Source organism: Amphiura filiformis, chromosome 14 (genome assembly GCF_039555335.1).
Source record: "Amphiura filiformis chromosome 14, Afil_fr2py, whole genome shotgun sequence".
Taxonomy (NCBI): Eukaryota; Metazoa; Echinodermata; class Ophiuroidea; order Amphilepidida; family Amphiuridae; genus Amphiura; species Amphiura filiformis.
In genome coordinates, this window is record NC_092641.1 from 57,121,319 (window position 1) to 57,138,280 (window position 16,962).

Sequence of the window (16,962 nt, forward strand, 5' to 3'; positions counted from 1 at the left end):
ACAACATAACTCAACCACAGGACATACAAAAGTATATCTGTGATATTTGAATTCTTCTACACGCTCGCTATGAATTGAGCAATGCAATTTTTGCTAAACCTCACTACCATTCGCAAGATGCTGTGAACTACATTTGTTTTTGCTGCTTCGACCAACAATACAACGTATACCCGTTAAAAACGTCGCGAGTATCGGCTGTTGGAGTGGTGCGGTGCTCCACAAACAATAAAAGGAATTTCTACAAATACTGTAAACTATGGCCGCCCACATGAATATCTTGAAATTGTGGATCGTATGCTCGGAAATAAGGGTACTGTATGGTATTTTTACAGCATTTATGGAACAGTTTGGTTCAAAAATATGGTGGGCGTTTATTAGAGGGGGTTTTATTTAGATAGAATACGTTAGTATTAACAGTGTAATGGACGTCACATTTCTCAGTCAAAATTGAGATTTTTTAAACTGTAAATTAGGGCTGAATTCTTTTTACAAAAGTGAGGCTTCAAACTGCAGCTAACCAAATTTACCTTGACAAAAATTGCTGTTCCTGTTCTTCTGTGAAACCACCAATCAGGTCACGTGTGTAGAATTCTGGTTCACTTAATAATTCTGGTCTGAACACACCTCCCATATCAGCAATTAATTGAGCATAGTTAGCTTCCAAATTTGCCACCTAAAAGAGAATGTAAAATATTGACGTCACCTACACTCTAAGAAAAACGGTTCTAAACAGAATCTAAAACGGTTCTGTGGCTGTCCTGTAAGTGGAACCCTAAATGGTTCTGCAAAGAATTTTTTAATTTTTAAGAACCCTTTTCTCTTCCGGGTTCTACATACATGACATCCAAGAACTTTTTCTAAGTGTATAAGAAGTAATAATTTCTTGGATCCTTTCGTATATCTCTTTAGTGAGTGCAAGTGATCCGAGCCGGGCACACACATTTGACAGAAATTTTTACTCGCGTGTGAAATAAACATCTTATAATGTGGTTAAATGCTAATGAGATTGCTAAATCTTGATAAAGACAATGGGTATGAAACTAAACCAAAGAAAGATCATTTTATTTCAATGGCATTGATAAATTGTTAAGTGAATAAATGTGTGGAAGCATTTGAGGAATGGAAGAAGTACTCATAGTTTCATCCAAATGCTATATTATAATTGAATACATGAATCCAAAACCCACCCAAGTCCATGGGAAGTGATTTTGAGAGTAAAACCTGTGTATCATTTTAATTCCTTCAGTTAGATTTACCTGGTCAATATGGTGAGTTGTACGTGCAAATGGGTGGGTTAAACTGTATTAGGTATGACGATTAGCATTTCAGGGACTTCGTGGGGTTCATTTTAAATTCTGGACTTGGGTGGTTTTTTGAATCATATACAAGACAATAATGTTGGAATGGTATTACCACTAGTAAGATAATACAAAATAAAGCACACAGTTATGTATAATGTTGATAAGCATTCTGCCATGTAATATAAACCACACACTTTCCTTGATTAAACCCATTTTTTTTCAAAAGTCACTCTCCAGCAATGAAGATGTTACAAGTGGACTTTTATACATACTGGATTTCAATCAATGTGTTACAAGACTCAAATCATGGACTTCGGTTGATTCTTTCATACATGCTATTTTTCACATGCTCAATAGACACAGAGGATGAATTTGAGTTGTTCTTTCATACATATGACAGGCCTATGTATAGCAACACTTTCCCATGCTTAACTCAATTTGGCCAAAGTATGGACTTAGGTGGCTTTTGTATTCATATATTCAATTATTTCATGTGGTCAGCATGACCAAAACCAGATTTGTTCTTTACAGGCTGTATCAAATTGATAGTTCTTCATCCATTTGCAGGTGTTTATGAAAAGGCTTCTTTTCCAAATGCTTTGGATCCACCTGATTTATTCCATATTCCCAATGACATTTGGCCCAATAACAAAATTGGGAAGAAGAACAATAACTAGAACAACACTAATCCTTTTTCACAATTGGAAAACCCTACGCTAAATAGCCAACCATTAGGTGTTCCTGGCAAGCTATACATATACATATTTACCTGTTGAGGATTGAGACGCACAGGTCCAGGTTGACTCCCATCACCTTCTGATCCTGATCCCGTTGGACCATCACTCCCCGTCGCATCACTCACACTAGTCAGTGCAATAATTAAACCAGCTATGCCCACTAAAATGACAAAACTGATGACCAAAGTGAACAGAACTATCACACGACACCGACTACTAATTGGATCACTATTGGCCGGTGAGTTGATTGCGAGTTGACGCCTGTTTGAATACATCATCTGTAAGCAGGGAAAGCATGAACTAATCATCTAAAATAATTCAAATACTGTAAGCTATATAAGGCCATAGAAACTAATTAGTTCGATCTTTCGATCGACCATCGATGCTTGGTCGATCCTTAATATTTACGAATCAATATTAATTGACGATTGTTAATTATGATTATATACATGTATTGAAGCTATGCATGTAATGATAATTGATCAATACAAATTTACCAGTAATTCTGATTAGTTGATAGTTCATTCATTACAAGCATCAAAGCACCATCGACGGTCGATCCAAAGATCGAACAAATTTGGTTCTCGTGCCTAATATCGTTTCTTTTTTTACCTTTGTAGTATGTAGTGGTCGAATTACTCTCTAGGTCTGAGATCATTCATACCAATATGAAACACTAACGCACTGTTGACACCCTCTCTTTCGTTTTCAGGGATTAATGCTAATTTATTACGACAAATCGAATGCATTGAAAGTTTGGGTGATTCACAGCGAGTGATATTTAGTGTCTATGGCGAGTGGAAATTCGCTCACTAGAAATTGAGGCGATTGGTGGCGATTGCAAGGCCTGTACTGGAGTGTTAGTAATTTTATCAATATACCCTTGCAACGTGTTATAGTGTTAATCGTAACCAACGCCTCCCATATTATTTTGTATGTGTAATGTAAAGAAATAAACGCGTTGAAATGTGATCGTTATCAGTGATTGTTTACATTGGCAGTCTGAAACCCATGTAAACAAAACACTTGAGATATTAGGGCAAACTATTCCTTGGTTTAAATATTTTCTAAGCGAAACATTTTGAGATCATTTTCTCAATTTCTCAATATCAGAGTAGTTTTGAAAAGTTGACTTTTCGAAATATACTTTATCTGACTCCTTATGATGTGAGTTATACAATGGCATGGTTTTGAGTTTTGAGCCCTGTATAAATGGCCATTTTTGTTTTATGCAAAGTAGCAGTTATAGAGAAACTGAAAATAAAAAACATCAATGATCCGATTTTGTCCAGGCACACCCATTGTTTTTATGGAATTGACTAGTCTATAGCATGGCATTGCATGGGGATGTGGTCTACGTGGTTGTCAGCTCTAGTCAGATCCAAGTGAATTATTATAGTTAAAACAAGATTTTGTACAAACTTACCTATTTGAGTCTTGGAGTCTTAAAAACGAGAAATCGACTAGCTATACACTGTAGAGATGTAGACAATGCATTCGTCCTTGCTTTCTGCCAATGCCTCAAAATATTTGTCTTTGAACTACAACGATATTACCAAATACACTGTAGTTTTAATGGCTACCGATATTTGTGAGCTGTGCTGCCTACATGTATTAAAATGTTCTGGGTTTTTTGTTAATGTTAAGGTTAAATTCACAACAACAATTGTTCATTTATACACATTACGGATCTGATATTCCTGTTTCCTATCCCCAAGATGCATGCGAACATTTTGTCCGGGGCTAGTCGTAATTTTGAAGCAAGCTGAACTATTTCTGAACTGTAGTTTGAAGTACGAAGTAAAGTTCGCAGTAAACTACCCCGTATCTGCGTGCCGTAAATGTCAAAAGGAATGAACACACTGCTAGGCGCACACAACGGACGATACGCTTGCGTAACATGTGCGTACCTTACTTCGTACTTAAAAGTGGACAAACATTATACAATAATGTTCTTCAATGGAGATTATTTTGCTCCTAATTCTTTTGATAGACAGCCTCAAAATGGCACGTGACTGGTCCTACTTCCGCACCAGTTTACTGGTCTTATATTATGTCAAAGGCTGTGGCAGATAATGGTCTGTATCGCTAGTCTAAGAGCCGAATGTGCGGAAGTTCATTAGTCCCGCACACTAACCAGAGCCCTAAACCTAACGCTAACACTAACCTCAAGCCCAATTCTAACTTTCGAATTATTCCTTTTTATTTTTCGGAACAGTAAACCCCTTTGTTCGAACTACCAAACCTTATTTTCGGATTAACATACCTTAGCGGTTAGTCCCCCGATCTGAGCGGGCAGTGGCATAGCCAGTTAAAAAGAGAAAATGAAGAGAGGAGAAAGAAACATGGCAGATGAAAACGAAAGTAAACGCGAGGAGGAAAGGGAGGAAAATAGGAGAAGAGAACAGCGAAATGTTTTATCTAGTTTATAGAGGGGAAAGGGAAACAGAGCAATAAAATGAATCAAATGGAACTCAATATTGATTATGTTTACCTGAGTACAATTTAATCAAAATTGAGTTCAAGTTACTCATTTGGCTGCTCTGTTCACTTTTTACTCAACATTTGAGTAATAATTATTTGCTTATACTGTTTACTGGTGATGGTTTATGGGATATCCCTTATATATCTTATATTGGAAAATAATTCAATTCTTGTCTAGTTCGTGTCTCTTTTATTGACATCACTGACCCGTGTTAGATCCGTATTCCTGAATAGAGTTCAGTCATACAACAAAAAGCCTGTTCCGCTTCAGTCACATATACAAAAGGTTCACGATATTACGGTTGACCCCCAATTCTTCGACACTCCCCCGTTCTGTTTGGTTAACTATAACTCTTACTGCCATAACCCAAACCCTATTCAGTGGTGGGTTCAGAGCCCATATTGCCGGGGTGCAGTACATAGTCAAGTTTTTCTGTAGCGCTGCATGCCCCATCCTTTTGACCGAAATTTGACCGAATTACCAAAATGTATGTTAAAATTTATTGCTAATACATTTTCCACAATATTAGATCGAGAACATATTTTTTCCTAGCGTTGTTATTTTTGTCAAATATTATTCGAAATTGATGCGACTTCTGTATCTGGGCCAAATAGAGGGATCTGGTATTATGAAGGGGGGGGGGCGAAGTATGTTTGATTTTTTGACCGATTCTGACAAGTAGTTAACACATTAAATAGCATAGAAGCATTATCATTGGTCCGTGAAAAAGGAACAAATATTTTGTTCAAATGCACGAGGGTCTGAAAATTGACCCCACCTTTGCTGCTGTTCATTTATGACAAGCTGCTTATTAGCTCTATGTAATAAGAAGGTCTTAAAGGGGTACTGAAAAATGGCTTGCTATTGACAAAATATAGCTCAACATGCTCAAGGTGACGAAATATACGTCAAAAAAGGGATTTTTTCTTCTGATCTCATCTAGTGGGGCACAGCGTCATCATCCCTACATCTTCGTGTCAAAAATTGCCGTGATAGTACCACTCGTTCTTCAACAGCTACGCATGGCAAATTTTGTTCGAGATAGGCCGAGCGACTCAAGCTAAGCATATCACTTGAACGATATCGTCGGACGCATCACATACTGGTCTATCTCGAAAAACACGCATTTCGAAAAAATCGCAATTGAAAATCTTCGTATTAAGTTAACCTTTCTATAATTTAATTAGACTATGGATTTTAATGAAAGTGGTTTTAAATTAAAGCATATACTTAACAAATTTATTTAAGTGGAATTTTGAATTATATTTATGTATGCAGTATTGCTTAAAACTACACTAAAGTTGTAGTTCTGTATGTGAAATAGTTAATTTCCCGATATCGTATTTAAAATTCGTTTCATACTGGTCTATCTTGGGGCTATCTCGATTTCGCGAACAATGATGTGACTTTAGACGCATCACATACTGGTCTATCTCGAGATAGACCAGTATGTAATGCACTTTCAATACGATATCGGGAAATTAACGATTTCACAGATCGACACAGAACTACAACTTAAGTGTAGTTTTAAGCAATATTACATACGTAAATATAATTAAAGATTCCACTTAAATAAATCTGCTAAGTATATGCTTTAATTTAAAACCACTTTCATGAAAATCCGTAGTCTAATTAAATTATAGAAAGGTAAACTTAATACGAAGATTTTCAATTGCGATTTTCTAGAAATGCGTGTTTTTTTCGAGATAGGTCAGTATGTGAAAATACGTATTTTGAAAAATCATAGATAGTTTAAATTAAACATTTTATAACTAATTATCTAAGAAAAATTGAGGTCTGTAATTTGTTGTATTTGAAGAGCTCCGTAAAAAAGAACTATATACCAATTTTCTCAAAAAAGTCAAAAATTCAAGATAGACCAGTATGTGATGCACCCGACGATATGAAATACCGCAGCGTTTCCATTCATACACGTTTTTACGATCTGCGCATGCTCAGTACCCCATATGACGTTGCCATTACAAGAAAATTCGATTTGTTGTCAGGTAAAACTCAGGTTTTGTTTTCAATACACTAACTGGAAGTTCAATACACTCAGCTGCGATTGCTGTTTTCTTGCAACACATTATATTTAACTGCATTTTCACCGAAATGTTTTTAAATTGACCGATGATAATGTGATATATTTAACTATTTAGAATATAATCATATGAAAAGAAAAAACATAGTCCATTCAGCTCAGACCCACATTACTTATTTATCTGGCTATAGAATATTAAATCACAAGTCTATAATACAATGCAGCATTTTTATAACCTGTTATAAATGTGTTTTTAGTTTTGATCAAAACGTGTTATAACATTTAAATGCCGGGTTATATAAAGGTCGTGAAAACTTTTTCAAAACGCTTTAAAAGAAAAACATTACAAGAACGTCATTTGTTGTCAAAACGTTATTGTAAAATATTTTTGTCAACACATAAAATAACATAATGTTAAGAATATTGTGCAGCAAGTTTCAAAAATCTTTATAAATATTATTAAATCGTTTTATGCCCTTTATAATTATACTTTTTACATAAACCGATATTTATGTATACATGTTCTGTATATACAGTGCGCAAAATAAATATTACCAGTTATGTTTACCCCTGTACATCCTAAGATCTCATTCGTTAAAATTGTTCAAGAAATAAAGACACGATGATAAAAAAAAAACCAAAAAAAACAAACATGGAAGATGCAAATTCAAAAGTTGCAGTTTGCTCGATTGCATGTCCTATTGATTTGTACAAAGCCTTCTCAAACAAGAGAACTAGCGCGGTGGTCTCCATTGATTAGCACCATTACAATGGTGCAAAAAGTAGAAATTCGAAAAAAAGAGGACGTTGCTGTGGAGCAAATCACACATTATGGCTTTAAATCAGAGCTGAAAGGTACAGGTATTGGCTGCTTATATTAATTTCGACATATTTGTCTTTATTTAGGGATGAACATAACTGATACCTTAATTCTTTTGCGCACTGTATATTCCATATTCATGGGTCGTAGGTACAAGCTGAGTCAAAAGAGGTAAACTCATGTTTGAGGGGCTGTAAATAGACATCTGTAAGGAATCTGCATAAAATGAAAACATCTTTGGAAAAAGCAAAGTCAGCACGTCTAAATAAAAAAAATGGTTGTAATTGCTCACAGCAAACTCAAAATATAGTCATTTGAATACAACCACCCATTTTTGTAGCTGCACACGGTTTCACTTCCCAAGTAGCTAATAATATTGATTAGTAAGGCGCGATATTCAAATGCAAATAAAGTTACGTGGCAGATGTGGTTTCGATCAATATTTCCTACATGTTAAAGGGTTCTTTTCAATATGAATTTTACCTCATTGCAGTACATTATAATGAAACGGGCCAAATGACAACATGGCACCACAAATTACAGCACGAGATCACACGTTTCTGTCGACGAAGTATCATGAAACTAAGAGTCCCACTGAAGTTCGTCGTTTTTTTTCGTCTCCAATTTCCCACAGCTTATCAGCATCCATGTAAGGGAGCAGTATATAAGAATGTGAACAAACTCAATGTGCATAGGAGACTTTAGTTTGTTGTGAGCAATTGCATCAATTCTTTTTTAATTAGATGTGTAGAGTTTGCTCTTTTCAATAATATTTTCATTTATAGCATATTCCTTATAGATCTCTAGTTACAGCCCCTCAAACACGAGTTTACTTCTTTTTGACTCAACCTGTACGTCCAAGTGGTTCACTTCAGCCTATGAATTGCAAAGAACCAACAACTATATAGTGGCCGAACAGCTGTAGATCGTGACTGTCTTCCACACTGCATCAGTGGACGGTGTATCCGTGTCCACAATAAATACGTGGGCGGATACTTCACGTTCGATTTTTGAACAAGTACAGCTAACTGATTGACATGAATTGCCGGAACACTCTTCATTGAAGACCCACTGGATGTGATCGTTTAACTGAAAGTTGTATAAAAATGCAATACGAAAAGTGAGTCCTCGGCCTCGTATGTGCTTAAAAGGCATATCTATTGCAAAACAAGTTTAACTCCATTCGAAGAGAATAATTATTACATTACAAGTTGACAATTTTTTATTCGTATTTCTCCTGAAAAAAAAGAGAAATAGTGTTGGTAAAATGCGGCCTCGTACGGGTCTCACCCGTTCGAAGAGTATTTGATTTTCAAGGCAGCGGGCTGAATGACGTAAGTAAATGAAGAGAAGACTATAGGGGAGAGTGGGGTAATCCCGAACACCTTTTCATTTAAGCCTATTACTACACATTAAAACAACGTAAGCTAGAATAAACCATAAATAATACATAATACACAGACTTAGAGAGCCCCTTTAAAGGAAAAAAAAAAAACAAAGCGCCGTGGAAAAGGAAAAATGCAAGAGGGAGGAAACATTAGGTGAATAGGTGAGTTTTCAGATTCTTTTTGAACGTTTGGACATTGGCAGAGTCACGAATGTGGGTAGGCAAGCCATTCCATAAAAAAGAGCAATGATGGAAAATGCTCTGTCACCATACCAATATGAACAGTGGGCAATACATTAATTATAAGCACGTTCTCATTAACATTAATTAATAATAGTTAGAAGATATGATGAAACAAAGACAATGGCCTCGTTCGGGATTACCCCGCGATCTGGGGGTAATCCCGAACGGTACTGGAAAGCTCATTGAAGAATCGATTTGGAGTGTTAAAAAGAATTGAATTTTTGATTATAACTTTTAACTCATTTCTAGAATCTGGGTGAACGATTAGTTTATATCTGCAAATCAAACAGATTTGGGCTGTTGTGTTAGGTTACCCATTCTTTGTGACCTATTATCCTAACATAGTCTTTATACACCTAAATTTATATGCATCCCAAACATAACGTAGCCTCAGCAAAGAAATAAACTGTAATTTGGCACAAAAAGTGTGGCTCCGGGCTGCGACTAAAATTATTATTGGGACCCGGAATTGGAAAAACCTATTGGCAAAACTATTGGCTTACATCTGTACATCTTTACCGAAAACACAGGAAAAAACAAACAAACAAACAAACACACAAACAAACAAACAAACAAACAAACAAAAACAAAAACAAACAAAAACAAAAAACAAAAAACAAAAAACAAAAAACAAAAAACAAAAAACAAAAACAAAAAACAAAAACAAAAACAAAAAACAAACATATAAACAAAAAACACCCCCAAAACCACAACACAACAACAAAAAACAACAACTAGACAGGACAAGACAGTCGTTTGTTGTAGCCGACTGGTAGCGACTCCTTTGACCCCAAATCTTTGAACACCTTTGACCCCAAATCTATGAACACCCACAGACCAATTGGTGTGTAAAAAGTGACGTCGTTGCACTGAATTGAAAATTGTTGACGGTTTTTGTTTTTAGACCGGAAGTGACCCCTAACCGACCTCTGACCCCAAATCTGTGAACACCACTATAGAGACTGGCTTATGTCATTGCATGTGTGCAGTTGGGTGTAATTGGCGTCACCCAGCTATGTTGTTTGTTGCAGAAGATGCATTATGAAGGTGTCCCTTATACCATATATACACTGGGTAACAACAACCGGCTCTCTGCTATGTTTTTACTGGAAGTGGCTCCTTAATGACCCTTGACCTCATATAAAAAATACCACATATACACTTGGTAACTCATGTAATTCATGTGTGAACATACCGTAACTGCGGTGTGTTTTTCTTGGATAATAAAAATGGTTGGTATTTAGTTTTAGTTCGGATATGACCTCTTAAGGACCTTTGACCCCAAACCTGTACACACCCATAGACACTGGCTAATGTCAATGCATGTGTGTAAGTGGCGTCTCTGTGTTATGTAATAGAAGAAGAAGCATTTTGAGCGTAAATCACTTTTTTGGGCCTTAAATCGGAAGTAGTGACCCCTTAATGACATTTGACCATAAATCTGTGAACACCCCAAAAGCAAACAGTAACAACAATGCACGTGTGCAAGGGGCGTTACTGTACGATGTTGCTTGTGGGAGAAGAAGCAGATTGACAGAAGAAGAAAAAAGAAATAAATTGTGGGATTGTTCAAAAACAATAGACAGTCATCAACGACAATCTAATAAACTAAACAAAACAAATCAAAAATCCAACAAACGAAACACGCACATAAATTAAACGAACAGAGTAAACAATACGAGCTTACATGGAACAGTTGTGCCGCTTGTCCGGTAACTGTTACCAGATTGGTGTTCTGGGAAGCTGTACCGGGACAAACGCGGCTGGTTTGCCTTTTCCGACGATTAAATGGGATTTGCACCCTTTGAGTGACAAAGCTTGTAAAGATCCCGAAGGAAGTGTCACCTTCCGGTATAGCGTTTAAGTTACTGCGTGGTCGGAATACATCCGGATTACCGCAACTGCAAGAAGTATTAAACTGGTGTTAAACTTAGGTATGAAATTTAGGCTTCTAGTGTAAGATTTTCGATATTCACAGGCTTCAACTTGCCCCGTGATGTTCTTTTTAGGTCAAATATTTTGCTTTTCAAAGTAACATATTTCGCTAATGAAAGATATTTCCCCAATTTCTAAAGCACATCATGATATGCTATATATATCATAGTTTTGTCAGAATGTCGGTTTTGATTGCACCATTTTTCAATTCCGACTACCAATTTGGTCATGCACCCATAGATAGATGATTTTACAAGCCACAATAATAAATAACGATTATTTCTGCTGGTTATATTAGAAATTAAGTACTGAGTTGGACATTTTGGCAGTCGCAATTAGAAAAGGTGAAATCAAAACAGATATTCTGACGAAACTACATACCCACACAATGTGCCTTTAGAAGTGGGGAAAATATTTTGTAGAAAACTATATTAGTTTAAAATGCTAAAAAGTTAATTCCAAAAAAAACACCTCACGGGCGAAATTAAGGCCTATCTAAAATCAAAATTCCTACAGTAAAAGATACAATTTCATGCCAAATATTAACACCAGCATGTTTTTATACGACATTAAAATTGAAAACTGAATTTGTAACTCCTACGAAGTTTCTACTAATTTGATTGGCCAACTACTATTTTGCTATATTCTGCTATTTTTAGCTGCCAACTGCAAAAGGACTATAGACTCCGCGTCCGTGCAATATAATTCAAGACCACATTAAAAAAGACTAGTTTGCGTATGACATCCTGTCAACTACACCGAAAATGCCGTACTGCGCAGGTCAGTAACCAATCACGTCGCACCTTTGCTCTGACGTCAGACGCAAACTAGTCTTTTCAATTCGGTCTTTGATAATGGTCATTTTTCCATTGCACGGACGCGGAGCTACCATAGCAACGTGACAGAAGCGCGAGGTATCCACCTCGGCTCGCCAATTTAGATATGGGTGTATTTAGATATCTTTTAATTTATTTAGTTTTTCTGATGATTTATAAAGTTAAGTGGAAGCACGGAAACTTATTTATGAGTTTTATAAAACAAATATTGAATGTTGTTATTCGTTCAATGGAAACATATATTTCCATTCAACTCGGCAAAGCCAAGTTAAATGGAACAGTCCATATTTCACTTCATGTAAATATTCTTACCATTGAACTCATAAACATTCAATATTTGCATATTATTTGACCGACAAAATTAATTTCAAAGCAAAAAGGCTAATTTCTGAATTATGCTGATTTCAACACAGATCGATCGACCATGCATAATAATAGAAGATGGTCACTGGCGTACTGAGTGAAAAATGTCATTTCTACAAATACTGTAAACACTGTCAATAACTATGGCCGCAAACATGAATATCTTGAAATTGGGGATTGTATGTTCGGAAATACGGGTACTGTATGGTATTTTTACAGCATTTATGGAACAGCTTGGTTCAAAAAAATGGTGGGCGTTTATTAGAGGGGGCTTATAGAATACGGTAGTATTAACAGATTATCAGTGTTATGACGCTATTTTCTTTTGATTAATCAATTATTTAAATATATCGCTCCGCGGTCTTTCTCTCATCGATCCCGACTGACGACGAATCTTCGTACACCTTTGTTTCCAATGGATATTTTTATTGTGAAATTTCATTGTACAAGGAATACATTAAAAAAAAAAATCCACATAGCCCCCGCATGAAAAGTATTTAATTATCTTTGTAATCACTCAAAAAGCATTTTGTGTGAATTTTACATCAGAACTAGGTGCTATTAAATTTTTATGAGCCTTTTTATTTTACATGTAAAGTCTATGGGGGTGATGATTAGAAATGGACGGCAATATTGAAAACCCTCATTTTGAGCCATTTTAGACACTAAAATTCCCATAAAAAAGAATAGCACTTAGTTCGGATGTAAAATTCACACACAATGCTAGCTGAGAGAGTACAAACATAATTAAATAAATTTCATATGGGGGCTATATCAAAAAAAAAAAATGTCCTATACCTTAATGGTTATGTAACAAAGGTGCGTATTCGATGACCAACTTTCGAAGGAGAAACACCGCAAGCGTACGCAATCCATAACTTATGTTGTGAGACTGTTTATATTTGATGATGCGGAATTAAAGATTATGGTGAAGTTATACTTTGTTATCTGTCTATTTCTCTTCATGTATTCAGCGAGTTATTCCCCGTGAAACTTTGATATCCATCGGCCATCTTTTATGGTGTGAAATCTGTCTTTCACCAAAATAACTGATTGTTGGATCTCGTGTAAGTTTCCGTCATATCAGCAGTCAAAATTGATTTTTTTTATTATTACAAAAGTGAGATTGCAAACTACAGCTAACCAAATTTACCTTGACAAAAATTGCTGTTCTTGTTCTGCTGTGAAACCACCAATCAGGTCACGTGTGTAGAATTCTGGTTCACTTAATAATTCTGGTCTGAACACACCTCCCATATCAGCAATTAAGCGAGCATAGTTAGCTTCCAAATTTGCCATCTAAAAGACAATGTAAAATATTGATGACACCCTCTTAGAAAAAGGGTTCTAAGTAGAATCTAAAGCGGTTCTTGAACTGTTCTGTAATTGGAACCATTAATGGTTCTGAAAAGAACAGAAAATGGTTCTAGAAAGGCTACAAAGAAGCATTTTAGACCTGAATAGGCTACTAAAAAGGGACAACCATTTGGGGTCTTCAATTTTCAAGAACCCTTCTCTCTTGAGGGTTCTACATACATGACAGCCAAGAACCTTTTCAAAGATTATAAGAAGTCATAATTTCTTTCATCCTTTCGTATACCTGTTTAGTGAGTGCAAGTGATCCGAGCCGGGAACATACAATTGACAGAAATTTTTACTCGCACTTGAAATAAACATCTTATAATTTGTGGGTAAATGCTAATGAAATTGATAAATCTTGATGAAGACAATGGGTATGAAACTTAACTAAAGAATGATCATTTCATTTCAATGCCATTGATAAATTGTTAATCGTATAAATGTGACATTTGGCCCAATAACAAAATTGGGAAGAAGAATAATAACAAGAACAACGCTAATCCTTTTTCTCAATGGGAAAACCCTACGCAAAATAGCCAACCATTCAATGTTCATGGCAAGCTATACATATTTACCTGTTGAGGATTGAGACGCACAGTTCCTGTTTGACTCCCACCACTTCCTGATCCTGATCCCGTAGATCCACTGCTCCCATTAGCCAGTCCAATTATTAAACCAGCTATGACCACTAACAAAATGATGACCAAACTAATGACACAAGTGCATAGAAGTATCACACGACACTGCATACCATTTGGCTCACTATTGGGCGATGAGTTGATTGCGAGTTGACGCCTGTTTGAATTCATCGTCTGTAAACAGGTAAAGCATGAGATGTTCACCTGAGATAAATTACTGTAGGCTCCATAAGGCCATAGAAACAAATTAGTTCGATCTTTCATATCAATTTTAAGCGCTCTTTAGCAAAGTTATAGTTCTTTGAATTTACAACAATATGACAAAACAGGCGAATAGTAACTTTTTGCATAAGATTGGCAGTTTAAAGAGAATTGGCCATTGCTCATTCTAATGACGCCATATTATGAACAATATAAAAAATGTGGTTTTTCATTTAATGACATAAGATTTCAAAAATATTGTAAGGAATACTTGAGGTTTTGACTTTTTGGTCAAAAATTGTGCTTGGATAGGTAGTTTTTAACAGATTTACCACATTTGCCGCCTTGCTATAACATTTAATTGCGTTATCTGTTGACCTAATGACAAAAATGGTTTTTCGTTTGATATAAAAAGAAATTCTGATTGAATGAAGGGTACATTTGAGGTTTCGACAAAAACCAATTACACAGGCCCATTTTCCAACTAGAAGCTCCACAGCTCTTACGATGCTATGCACTGAACAGTGTACTGTAATCAAAGGCTGTGTGTAGACAATTCACTACTTGCTTGGCAGCTCTTGGACGAAAATGTGTGCTCAGGTGTATCGAGGTGGAAACTGTGCATAGATGGTTTATAAGAGAATCGTTTTTGTATAGAAACCTTTCCATATGCGATCGACTATCGATGCTTGGTCGATCCTTGTTATGTATAAAATCATTTAATTGACTGTTTTTAGTTATGATTTTCATGTATCAATCTATGCATGTAATGATAATTGATCAATACAAATTTATCATTAATTCTGATTAATTAGTTGATAGTTCATTCATTACAAGTATTGAAGCAGCATCGACGGTCGATCCAAAGATCGAACAAGGTTGGTTGTAGTTCCTAATATCGTTTCTTTTTACCCGATAGTCACACAAACACGTTTGTTTTTACACGAGATCATACTATACTTGAAGATGTGAACATTTCTTTTAAAAAAATACACTTACGGAATGTGCTAGGATTGTGACTCCAATTTGCCACTAGGACTACACTGTAAAAAATCACTAATAACACTTAATATTTCTGTACTTTACACGTACAAGTATAAAAGGAGTTGCTTCCACTACAGTACGTTTACAAGGGTACTTTTGATAAGAAATGATAAACACTCGACTGTGTTTACATAATCAGCAATATAAATACGTTGGAATGTTAGAAGTTGTTGCCAAAATATAAACGTGCTGATGTGTTAGTCTTAAGCAACACCTCCTATATTTGTACGTGTAAAGTAAAGAAATACAAGTGTTGAAGTGTTTATTATGTGCTATCGGCGATATTTTACAGTTGAGTCTCATACCACTGTAATCAAAATACCTGAGATAGGGCAAACTATTCTTTGGTTAAAAGATGTTTCCAAACAAATATTTTTTATCAATATCAGAGCATTTTTGATGTTTTTACCTCTTGGGAGCTGAAAAGTTGACATTTGACTCAAGAATTATGCATCGAAAATACACTTTTTTTTCTAAATCCTTAGGATGAGAGCAATACAATTGTATGGTTTTGAGTTTTGAGCCCTGCATAAGTGGCCATTTTTGTTTTATACAAATCAACAATTCTTCCCTAACTTTCTTTTTCTCCTTTTTTAGGGGATTGTACGGATGTTTATTTGGAGATAACAACAAAATGCCATTAGGTTTCAATGCCTGAACAGAATTGATCATGTCTCACATCCTTTTTCAACCAAATGGACGGTAATAACTCTTATAGTGAGGGATCAACATTTAACCACAAATTGCCTCAGGCAAAATTCACTTCCTGGGAACTAAATACCACACAAGGTCATCTTTATGTAACTCATTGACCCACTTGTGTCATAATACTGCCTCTAGCTATAATGACAGCCTGGGGACGTGGTCAATTCATTGGCAGATATTAACCTCAGTAGGGAATTCATTTTTGATCAATTATTTTCAGGGAGCGAAACGTAATAGTTTCCAGGTATACCCATGGTTTTCTAAAATTGACAAGATCTATGATATAGCATGACTGCATGGCGTTGCATGGGGCCTTGATCTATGTGGCTAGTCAGATCCAAGTGAATTCTTATTATATCGTTAAAACAAGATTTTGTATAAACTTACCTAATTCAGTTTAACTGTAAACCTTAAAACATGTAAAATGAGAAATCAACCAGCTATAGGGCCTATACCGTAACAAAGTGCACAATTCACTCGTTCTGGTTTTCTTCCGATGCTTCAATACGCTCTTCAATGAATAACAACGACATTACCGAAGGCAACGCACCCATGTAGTATTAAGTTAATGGCTACCAATTTGTGAGTTGTTACACACTGAAATGTTATGTTCTGTTCTTTTTTTCTCTTTTTTGTTATGGTTAGATTAACAACAACACTACTATAGTTCATTACACATTACGGATCCGATATTCCAATATAGGGCTCTGTGGATATCCCCAAGATGCACTGCGAACATTATGCGCGGGTTGTCCAGAGTAAGGTTGATTACGCATTTCTCCACTACAATGTTCTTCAATGGAGATTATTTTGCTCCTAATCCATTTGATGGATAGCCTCAAAATGGCACGTGAATGGTCCTACTTC

At 35.8% G+C, this 16,962-nt stretch overlaps 1 protein-coding gene across 4 annotated transcripts in view; it reads right to left on the reverse strand.

The window, feature by feature from the left end:
- LOC140170347 (uncharacterized) overlaps window positions 1-16,717 on the reverse strand; it is a 41,189-nt gene extending 24,472 nt beyond the window's left edge. The window contains exons 1-5 of one of the 4 annotated variants that reach the window (XM_072193715.1): window positions 16,483-16,707; window positions 14,083-14,319; window positions 13,302-13,447; window positions 10,702-10,915; window positions 7,052-8,473 (exon numbers count right to left, since the gene is read on the reverse strand). In XM_072193715.1, the coding sequence (XP_072049816.1) occupies window positions 8,285-8,473; window positions 10,702-10,915; window positions 13,302-13,447; window positions 14,083-14,316 (783 nt within the window). In that variant the 5' untranslated portion in view covers window positions 14,317-14,319; window positions 16,483-16,707 and the 3' untranslated portion in view covers window positions 7,052-8,284. Of the gene's footprint in view, window positions 1-527; window positions 674-2,070; window positions 2,317-3,464; window positions 3,813-7,051; window positions 8,474-10,701; window positions 10,916-13,301; window positions 13,448-14,082; window positions 14,320-16,482 lie in introns of those variants that run through there. The other 3 variants (XM_072193714.1, XM_072193717.1, XM_072193716.1) reach the window with 3 other exon arrangements.
- Between the last annotated feature and the right edge of the window lie 245 nt (window positions 16,718-16,962).